The 11,340-nt window shown below is 37.8% G+C and overlaps 1 protein-coding gene across 8 annotated transcripts in view; it reads left to right on the top strand.

Annotated features, from left to right (window-relative positions):
- Positions 1–387: 387 nt before the first annotated feature.
- The window catches only part of cadps2 (Ca++-dependent secretion activator 2), a 144,132-nt gene continuing 133,179 nt past the window's right edge, over positions 388–11,340 (top strand). For 5 of the 8 annotated variants that reach the window (XM_044125649.1, XM_044125648.1, XM_044125647.1 and 2 more), the window contains exons 1-4: positions 389–404; positions 482–555; positions 1,415–2,079; positions 8,655–8,768. In XM_044125649.1, the coding sequence (XP_043981584.1) occupies positions 1,741–2,079; positions 8,655–8,768 (453 nt within the window). In that variant the 5' untranslated portion in view covers positions 389–404; positions 482–555; positions 1,415–1,740. Of the gene's footprint in view, positions 405–481; positions 556–1,414; positions 2,080–8,654; positions 8,769–11,340 lie in introns of those variants that run through there. The other 3 variants (XR_006371388.1, XM_044125646.1, XM_044125650.1) reach the window with 3 other exon arrangements.

The following is an 11,340-nucleotide window of genomic DNA, read 5'->3' as shown; positions in this document are numbered from 1 at the left end:
GAAAGCAATTAGAAAAGTTTATTGACGTGCATGAATTGAAGTTCTTTGGCGTTCGGACCCCGGCTGAGGACATCGAATTGTGATGTGGGTGTGAGCGCGGCCGGAAAGCGGAAGATGCCATGGATGGAGGTCCTTATCAACTGGGGCTTGGTCGGTGATTGGACGTGACGTGGCTTGGTCCAACGTTGATATGTCGTCGATAATGAGCGGGACACACCGATTGGATAATGCGGGTGGGGCTTAAGAGTCTTCGAGTTTGAATTTACGCCTAGGCTTCATTATATATATAGCTAAATATGTTTCATAATTGTCCTGTGATGGGTGGTTTTTGGCGCCCCCTTCTGGTTACCTATAAATACGAAGGGAAACCGAAAATTCCACACAGTGTTCAGCGTTCTGCTGTGGTAAGTCTTCAAATCCGGTACTCTTCTGGGTAGTGTTGGAGGTTATGTTCAAAGGCTAACTTGGAGTTTTGTTACAGTACACAGAGTGACACTAGTGGACAAGTAGGGAAGCTCACTGCGCTATCTGTGTTTTGTTGACCACTCATTTCAGGTAATTAGGTTACATTAAATGTCAGTAATTTATGTTTGTCAGTTATGTTTGCCACTGTGTCAGTTTTTTTTGAGGGTATAAAAATGGTAACAATGGTCTATTGCAAGAAAAATATCTTAAAGCAATAGAACATAAAATAGGAATAGGAAGGTGTCCATCACCAAGATATGACATTGTATTAGGGCCGTCAAAGATAGAATTTTTTTTAGCAAATTTCTGACAAAATATTAGTAATTTTATAGTACAAAAGAGAAATTTTTCATTTTTAAAAGTCATAAATATGCTAGAAAAAACTCAGATATTATTGACTTTTGAAACTTACAAATGTACATGTTTTAGTAGACAATTCCTGCGATTATTCTAAAAATGTCGGAGTCTTTTTTTAAGCAATTTTTGTCCTTTCAAACTCAGAAATTTCTTAGCTGTTTCAAGAGAATGCCTGAAATTAATCCAAAAAATTTTTGAGTTGTTTTTGGAGGAAATGCACTTTTCCTTTTTTCCATCTACAATGGCCTTGACACGCCATTTTATCTGGGAATGAAAGATGACTTTCGAAGTTATATTAATCTGACAAGCCTGATCAGGACGTATATCCTAATGTACTGAATAAGACTATCTGACATTCACGTGTAAGGTTTGGCTTTATTCTTAGCACTAGAGAATAAAAGGCCTTCCCGTAAATGTGGGTGCATCAGCGCCCTAACGCCCCCTCACCCCTCCGCTCCTTTTCGTTCCAACCAACTTGCAACACAAAGTTACACCCTTGATACACAACTATGAATTTAAAAAAAAAATTGGTGCATTTAAAAAATCCAGAGTGACACCTCTTCGCTCTGTTTCAACCTATCTCTACTTGCAGCCACAGGTTGCTCACCTGTACGCATATCGAGCTCTCGGTAGCAGCCGGTGGCTGCGAGCGCTCGTTGCCATTCCAACACATTTTCTGTGCGTGAAGGAACGAAGCTCACGTGGCGTCGTTTATCCGGAAAACTCCGCCTGCCCTGACGTCGCCATCAGAAACAGCATTTAACCCAGGTCGTGACTTCAAACGCAGCACTTGTTCCAGCAGGAAAACGGCTTTGACAGTAGATATGCTGGCGGAGCGCCACGTCAACTAAAACAAACTAAAGGGTAAACAGGACTTTGCCGTGTTATTAGTCTGTCTGAGTTTTAACATCTGTCACCATGCTGGATCCGTCTTCTAGCGAAGACACAGGCGGGGAGTCAGACACAGAAGTTACCAGAGAGCCTCCGAGGAAACCATCCGCCTTCTCAGAGACAGAAAAGCAGAGAGACAGCGGGCGGGCGGGCGGTCAGCAGCTGCAGTTTGCCGAAACCCCCGGTGAAGGTGCAAAAGACTGCCCCTCTGCAAATGACGATGAGGAAAAGAAGGAGCGAGAGCGCCTTCAGAAGGAGGAAAAGGAGAGGAGAACCAAGCTGCAGATCTATGTATTTGTTCTGCGGTGTATTTCCTATCCGTTCAACGCTAAGCAGCCCACCGACATGGCCCGAAGACAGCAGAAGGTGAGACTGAACAGCAAGTAGGCTTTAGCTTCTCTGTGCAGGCAATTTCTACTGGAGAAGTCAAAAACCAAACAAAGTGAACTCTTCTGCTTTAGCAAACCCTTTAAACATAACAATTTTACATGGTTTGAAATGAAAATAATTCACTAAACAGTTCAGCATAGTGTTAACCTCAAATGATTGAAAAACAAATAGTTTCATTCTTTTCTACAACACATTAAGTTTATTTGGTTTTCAAAGGAATCTGTAGGTTTCCAACTTTAAAAGTGCTTCCAAAACATACACACGACATCAAGTGTTGTAGATTTAATGTTATGTCTGTTAGAAAATTGTGTGAACATTGTGTATAATGCAAAAACAATTAAAGACACAAATGCACTCAAGGGAGCCTATAATACTTGGCAACAGAAGTGCTGTCAGAACCCTGGAACACTGAGATCTTAGTCTGCTTTTATTCTCACAGCCATCCATCACTTCCCATCAGTCAGCTCCAGATCCATCCATTGTTTTCTGTTCACCCTTGTCCCGTAGAGGGGTTGGGAGGGTTGCTGGTGCCTATCTCAGCTACATTTCAGGCGAGAGGCGGGGTTCACCCTGGACAGGTCACCAGTCTGTCGCAGGGCAACACAGAGACATAAAGGACACACAACCATGCACACACACACTCACACCTAGGAAGAATTTAGAGAGACCAATTCACCTGACAGTCATGGTTTTGGACTGTGGGAGGAAACCGGAGAACCTGGTGAGAACCCACGCATGCACAGGGAGAACATGCAAACTCCATGCAGAAAGACCCTGGGCCGGGAATCGAACCCAGGACCTTCTTGCTGCAAGGCAACAGCTCTACCAACTGTGCCACTGTGCAGCCCCAGCTCCCGATCCTTTCCAGAAAATTTGAATATCATGGAAAAGTTAATAACCATAATTCAATTCAAAAAGTAAATGTTTCATAGGTTATAGAGTGAGGGCCCACAGTTTAAATGACTTCAAGTATTTGTTTGTTTACAGGACATGAATGTTGTAAATTGAGTGTGACTGTGTAACACAATAATGAGCTACTGAACTCAAAGCACCACCAGATGTCATTAAATTGCTTCACTTTGGTTCAGTTGACTCAATTCAGTTCATATAATCTCCATGCAGAAAGACCCAGGCCTGGGAATTGAACCCAGTACTTTCTTGCTGCAAGACAACAGTGCTATCAACTGGGCCATTGCACCATTTTCTGCCCATATCTCTGATGATTCTGTGAGATCGTTGATGTCATTAACATGACAATGTTTTATAAAATAATTTTCTTTCAGCAAGAATGTTCAAATTTTATTTAAATTCTATTTCAGTACAAAAATCTAGGATGAAATTAAATTCAGTGTCAAAAATAGGAACTCATTTAGAAATTTTTTAACAACATTACACAGTGACAAAGGTCTAACCTGTACAAAACACAGAAACACCTGCAATATTTAGATGCGGCTATTTAATATTTAGGCCCGAGCAGTGAAAGCGCTGCAAAGGCCTATTGTAATCATACTGTTTACTATTTTTTTTCCCTTCTACCTAAAGTGCATAGCGTTTTGGAGGCTTTATCATATTCAAAAACTCAACCACCTGGTGGACGTGCCAAAATTAAAACTGCATGAAAATTGCGTATTTTAAGGTCGTCACAAAAATCACAAATGGCTCGCCACCTGGCAACTTTCAAAACACCCTCCGCATTGACCTTAACATATTAGGAAATACGATATAAAGACATTAAAACTTAATAAGATATCAATTAAACATAAAATAAATAAAGCAGTTATTACATTTTTTGAAGGTAACAGGATTATATGTAAGAGTTTAGATTGGGGGGGAGATGCTTTGGTTCACAATCCAGCACAGTAGATGGCGATAATATATCTTAACGTTAGACGCTACCCGCCAATAAAAATCATGAAGAAGAAGAAGACCTCTCTACATTGATCTGTTTACTTTGATCCAGCTCAATTGGAAACGCATACATCTCAGAAACATTATTTCTTTCCTATTTGCTTTATAACTTAGAAGGTACTAAATCCTGCTACTGTCATCAAGCTCTTAACCAGGTTGTGCACATGCTTTCAGCAACGGTGGGGCTTGGATATTAACTTAGTGTCAGTAAGTGTAAATAATTCACAACCCCCATACCTTGTGTTATGTGATGCAGCTTGGATTGTTCATGTGTTTACTGCTTTCTGAGGAAATGGAATGTAGATGGATGAGCCAAACCTCTTTTGGAACCAGTTGTGTATGTATTTGTGACAAGATTTTAATCAAGTGTATGACAAATTTCTACCTGGCTCACTCTGTCCTCTGGGCTGGGGCTCACCATCCAAGTTCTGGAGAGGATGATCTTGGGGTCTCTGGGCACTACGGGCCAAAAGGACACCATAACAAAAAAAAAAACCCTGACCTGGAACAACGCCAAAGTAAAGCATCTTAAAATATAGGATGCTAATATCAATAAAGCTTAAGCTACAATTCCAAAAGACCTTTCATCATTCCTCAAGTTTTTCCATGTTGCACAACAATATTCAAGTTATCAGGGTTCCATATTACCAACACATCAGTAAAACTAAAGAAATTAGCTTATATCTGGTAAAAATATATATGTATATTTCAATCTAAAAGTGCCAATGAAATACATCTATAACACTATATTTAACATCAGTATGTAGATTAGAAGCTCACATTAGCTCTGAGCTACTTAGAAAAGAAAGTTCCTAAGTAATGCTAATAGATAAGCAAAAATACAAAAAAAATACAACATACACAATAATAATACAAAACCTTACAATACAATTTTATTCTATTAAATTTGATCAATTACTATCAGGGCTGGCCCAAGCTTCCCTGGGGCCCTAAGTGAAATGTGGTTTTGGGGCCCTCTAGTTCTGCTAACATTGTGGACTGGCTGCAATCAGCAGACTGATCATTAGGTCATTCACACACCTGCTATAAACTTATTGCATGTCTTTAAAATATATACATATATAATAAGATACATTTATTGGCCAACTGATTTATCAACCAGTTGATTTCTGGGTGCCGATTTTCTTAATTTTGGGGGCTCGTGATCGGCTGATACTTACATGTGAAGCCCATCTTATCCGCTAATCTTAGATTTGTCAGCAAAGGTTTAAAAATTAGCCTCTGTCCTCTTCTGTTCTACAGTGAGAGGTGTGACTGACAGACTGGCCCACCAGTTCAGGTCTGCACATTTACAGTTAACAATATTCACCCCTCTGTTGCCAACTCAGTGACTTTCTTGCTATACTTGGCAACATTTCAGACAAAACAAAAATCAACCAAAATCAAAATCGGCAGTCAGGCTCTTTAAAGATACGGGGATCAGCCAGAAAACTGCAATCGGTGCAGCCCTGCACACATATTCATGACATTCTTTGATTAAATAAATTTCTCTTAAGCGTTACTCCAATCGCTAAGTCAATGTGGATTGGTGCTGAACTGATTCTATGCATTCAATTGATTTTAACAAAAGTTTCACATAACTTAGAAGTTAATGTAAAAATGTTTGTTTTAGCCACAAAATGATTTTGCTCAGCAGCAAACAACATATCCCCAACCACAGCATAGAGTATCTCATCGATGTAGGAGCTATGTGGCCTGACGTAAAAACATTTTGCTAGACAATGTCAATCATTGAGAAGTTTTAATTATTGTTCTCAAACACGGCCTTTTCAAGCCAAAATAACTCAGAAATATTCAGAGCCAACCATGAGAATCAACTCCTTTAAAGTTTGAACTCAGTTTCACACAAACAAAGACGCTAGCATAAATGTTTGGCTGTTGAACTCGACCATCCAAGCTAATTTTCTATTAGCAGCTTTACAAATCTTTTACATTACATTGCATTTCCAAGGCACATAAAACAAACCTTTTTCTTGACTTTTTCCTATTCTTCTTCTGTTCTCCCCTGAAGGATAAGTCCTTTTTTGAGGCATAGTTTAGCTTACTTAACTGCTGACTCGAGCTTTGGACGTTTGGATGTGCACTGCACATTGCACGGCAGCTCATGTTACCGTGAAGCGTGCGGTACCTACCGCGGCCACCACAGGCCCCCAATTTTTTCTTTTTATGAATAAAATAATAATTTCTACATACATTATCAAATATATATTATTGTAAAAACAAATCACTTCATGGTGAAATTGTGTTTTTGATATTTTAATGACATAGAAATTATTACGAAAAAATAAATCAGCTCCACTGAGGGGGCCCCTAAGTGGCCCTAAGCGGCTGCTTAGTTTGATTTCACCTAGAGAAAATTTTCAATTTCCACCCCTGCTGTCAAGTATTGTTTTTATTTCTCCCAAGCCCTCCATTGAGAGAAATAGTGAATCATATCTATGCATATTTATCATTATTTATGCAGCTAATGAGCTACAGCAACTTGTAAATATGTGGGTTATAAAAACTCAAAATTATCATACAGATCAATCTGTTATCTGTCACTTACAGACATTAAAACCTAATACCGTCATTTCTGTTGATGAGGAATAATTGTTTTTATCTTTTTATTTGTGGTTTTTTGTTTTTTCTACCAAGAATGCCAAGTGAGATTTAGCCAAATTTAAGCTTCCATTTTAATATGAAAATTTCCGATATCCAGAATAACACCCTTCCTAGCCACAGTTCACGCAACATTCTCCCTAAAACAAATCACACCACATTTCCCATTCAGATTAATTTGGCTTTCAGCTGCAGCTGTCCACAATTACATTATTCTTATCTAGAATCAACATTGTGGATATCTAAAATAAAATTCTGACCACAGACAATTTCAGTTTTTCATAATCAAATTGTTACTTGTCACTGTCATGAAAAAATTACAATAAGGTCACATCTGCTTGTCATGTCATGAAATGCTTATAAACTCTCACCAAAAGAACTATTTGGGTTACATGTAGAAGGTTGGAAGTTGTTTTCTACAGCTGCATCAGAACCAGACTGTCTCTCCCCTTACTGTTAATTCTTTATCTTTGGTATAAAGCTCATGTGTTGTCTCTGCCTGACAGCTTGGCGAGGTTTTAATCCAGACTAGCTTCATTACTGATTGTCTATGAGCTCTCTGTATTGTGCGCAATATATGAATAAACCAATTGAGTGATTTCACCTGACCAGTGCTTGGAAATAGTATTTTTTCCACAACATCACCATAATACCCTCAATGAAATAGATACAAATCTGAGCCACACGAGTAAATTGTTATACATGTTTCAAAAATGTGCTGCATGAGACACTTCCACATCCACCAGTTTGGCAGAGGGACCTCAAATGTTTTCAGTGTGTCTGTGAATGAGTTTTTACTACACTTAAAATAAGTTAAGTTTAAACATTGTTCAGATCTTACAGACACATGGAAAAGAGTGTCTTTGAGAAACTCTAACAGAGTACAAACCAAACATAAAAACACTGTCAGATGTCTCGGTAAGGCTTTAGGGAATTGCTGTTTTGATCTTTACTGTGATAATGAGCTGAATTTGGTTGTGGTGCTGAACTGGTTCGCCCCCTCTGTTCTAATAATCCAATATGCTCAATATTAAAGCAGAGCTTGGCGAATTCACAATTACAGTCACAACAGCACATTAGATGCAAAATAAAATCTAAATATCTAAACCAGAAGTTACCCGCTATTATTCAGTGGATTTGTTGTCTTTTTCAAGTAAAAAGCCACCATTGCCCATTTAACTTCCTGCACATTTTACAATCTGTAAAATAACATCACACTGCTACTGAAGGTTGACATCAACTAACACACTCACTCATTGGTAATCTAGGAAAAACCTGTTGAGTAACTGCTTAAAAATAATAAATGGTGTAGCGTGAAAGGAGAGATTGAGAAAAAACTGGTGCATCTTGGTAGCATTTCAGATATTTAAAACAAACAAAAAAAACAATAAATAAATATCAATATTGACATATGTTTTTCAGCCATATCATCCAGCCCAGATTTTAAATATAGCACATGTTGCTTGGCAGAACCAAGTTCTCTAGCATACCAGTGCTATGTAAACTCAGGTTTGACTGTTAACTATAAATAAATATCGAGAAAACACTGCCACTAAATGTAAAGATGAACATGAAAGTTTGGGCTTCCAGCTCAATCTTTATCACAGAAAAGGCAAAAGTAGTGTTTGCATTACTTTGTCCGATGAGTCTGTTTTATGCGTGTTAAGGCTTGAAATTAAAATGCAAATTAAATGTTTTTTATTTGCTTCCCAAGAGTTCAATCTGCTTGTTCATACTATGAATCTTAGACATATTAATATCTGATGTAAAGATCACAGATGAAAGTGATGTTACCACAGTTTGCTTTTATCCTCATTAAAACATGTGTAATACAATGGTAACATCACAATCTGATTATAAAAATGATGTTAATGTTAGGCCTTTTTTGTTTTTACCATTTTCCGTAGAATATTGTTGTATATCCCATGTCTATATGGAACTCATTTTTCCAGTCATATACTCCTCGTTAAGTCTCACTGTATTAAGTTTGTACTTCCTGCTTCTTCTGTGTTCTCTGTAAGGTTAACAAGCAGCAGCTGCAGACAGTGAAGGAGCGCTTCATGGCCTTCCTCAATGGAGAGACTCAGATTATCGCTGATGAAGCTTTCTGCAATGCTGTGAGAAGCTACTATGAGGTGAGGGGACACAAGCTTCATGTAAATGATGCCTGTATTTCAGAAACAGAAATGTGTTTTGAAAGAAACTCTGATTCTTATCAACCACCTTAATTCTTGTCATAACTATGAACCCATTCAATAAATTAGAATGGGTCCGTACTTCGTACTTACTTGCTTAACTTATTAAACATTTGTGAAAAAGAAACTCCAACATTGAGGACTGTTAATATGCTAAAGTGTTCTTATTTACCAAATATATTCAGAGATTGTGGGTTGTTCTTCTGAGTTGTCAATCAGTTGTTTCCAATCAATCAATTCTAGTAAAACAGCGAAAATATACAGTGAAAATGAACAGCAAAGTAATGTAGTGATACAAGTAGAACATCTTTTAAATGTCCTACTTATATCACCATCTCTTATAACAAAAATATCACATTTTTGATGGAACCAACAAACTGTAAAAAGTGTTTTCACTACTAGTAGTTCCACTGGCAGGTTATTTCACTTATAACATTGGAAAAATGTTTTAAGTGAAATAATCTACCAGTGGAACTAGTACTTTCTTAAAATCAATATTAAGAACTTGACTTTTCAACAATCTCTGAGATTTTGTTGAAAAGACAATTGGGAGACATTGCAGTCAATGGATATTTAAAACAAATAAATATCCAATAAACCCACCATTATAGAGTCTTAAAAACAACAAATCAAAAAAATACATGTAAAATAAATATAATTTATTTTAACTTCTGTTGAATCCAAATGAAGTCAGCACCTGCTTAAGCCTTTAGGATTCTCAGGGCATCAGGGCCCCCATAAATGCTAACATTTTGACACAGACCACAAATAAAGAAATTGAATATTTGTTTATTGAGAATATCAATGCTGTTATATTGATTTATTTGTTTCAACATAAATAAATTAAAAGATTTGAAATTTGTTTAACATTGAAATTTGAGATTTTAAGGAGCTAGCAAGATAACTCTGCAAAAGTGCAAAGAACAATCTTCATAGTTAGTTTTTGTTACCATAGAAAATCTGATGCTATGAGTTTAAGTTTCAGCCATGTTTGTTCCCAAATACATCTCAATAAATTACAATTATCATTGATTGCTTTTAAACTTGGCCAATTAAACTGTCCCCACTCCCAGATTTCACAAAATATTTGTTGCTTTTAATTGTGTCAATGTTCTTAGTAGCAGAAGGGGCCCTAAGTCAAATTTTGCTCAAGGCCCCATACAACCTTGGACCGGCTCTGCATGATGAGCTAAATCTGCTGCACAGTGTATGTCTCTGCATGATACAGAGGAACAAGTGGGGAGATATAAATTCTGAGGCTTAAGTAGCTCTTCCATTTTACGTCTATTGAGTTTTCAATAAGCGCCACAGAGACTGCTTTGGTTGGCGGAGCTTGATGGGACTAGTTTTTCTTTTCTCTGCAGAAACTCTGCCTGACTGTAAGTTGACAAAGCATTTGATATGGTGCAGTTTGATGGATCATTAAAAAAATTAATTAAAAAAGAAAAGCCAGCATGCTGAGTGACTAAAAGGTGAGCGCCCCTCTCCCCCCACAGGCCTAACCTCTGACCCACTAATGCACCGTCTAACTGAGGAACACATGTAGAAACTTTTATCAAACCATGACAGAGTCACTCGCTGGGCAGCGTGTGAAATATAAACACACACGGTGCTCATAATTCTTTGTTCACAAAGGTTTATCATCCTCACTGCCCTTTAACTGCGCACCTCTAAAAGCTATTCTAGATTATATTTGTGGTTCACATTGAGCTGCATAGTCAGAGAAAGCGCTGTGGCTTTTAAGCTTGACTCATACCTTGATGAAGAATTTATATAAATTCCAATACAGTTTGAGTGAAAGGAGGCATGTGAGAGCCAGTGAGACCTATCAGCCTGGTCAAGTCATTTAGAAACAATTATAATGTTTCATTGCCAAACTACTGTGGCTGAAACAAACGGTGAAACAAGCTGCAAACACATGTAAAAAAGCATAATCAACAACAAAAAAACCCCAAAACAAACAAATGCAACAGAAGCTCTGCAAAAAAAAAATCTCTGCAATAACAGAAAATAGAAGCAAAAACCTTCAATGAACAAAACAAATGCAAACAAAAAGGGATGCAATCACAAATAAAATGCTACAAACACAACAAACTACAATCATTACAAAAATGGTGCAATTACAAACAAAATAGTGCAATCAAGGTCATCAGTCAGATAGCATTAGAAGCTCGTTTAAAAGCTAATGCCAATTGAAATTGGAAAGGCTTAGTGACGATTCTCATCGCTGTTTAGGCTTGATGGAGAGAGCGAAGTCAGACCAAGTCTGTATTGTTTTTCTAAAATAAATATTTCTCAAATAAAGTCTATTGTAACACTTAACTGTGGAACCCTTTAAAACCACCACCATGGGACCATCCAGTGCAGTGATATGGAAAGGCCACCTTTCCTCAGTTTGGCACTGAGGAAATGTGGCCAAACTGCAGAGCAGGTCCGTTACATGTAGTGGTGGCTGCATACATGTTTCCTGATTTCAGGTTGCTGCTGAGCTCCTGCAGCTTAACCAGGCATG

Source organism: Gambusia affinis, linkage group LG08 (assembly GCF_019740435.1).
Source record: "Gambusia affinis linkage group LG08, SWU_Gaff_1.0, whole genome shotgun sequence".
NCBI classification, from domain to species: Eukaryota; Metazoa; Chordata; class Actinopteri; order Cyprinodontiformes; family Poeciliidae; genus Gambusia; species Gambusia affinis.
This window is presented reverse-complemented; position numbering and strand designations above follow the sequence as displayed.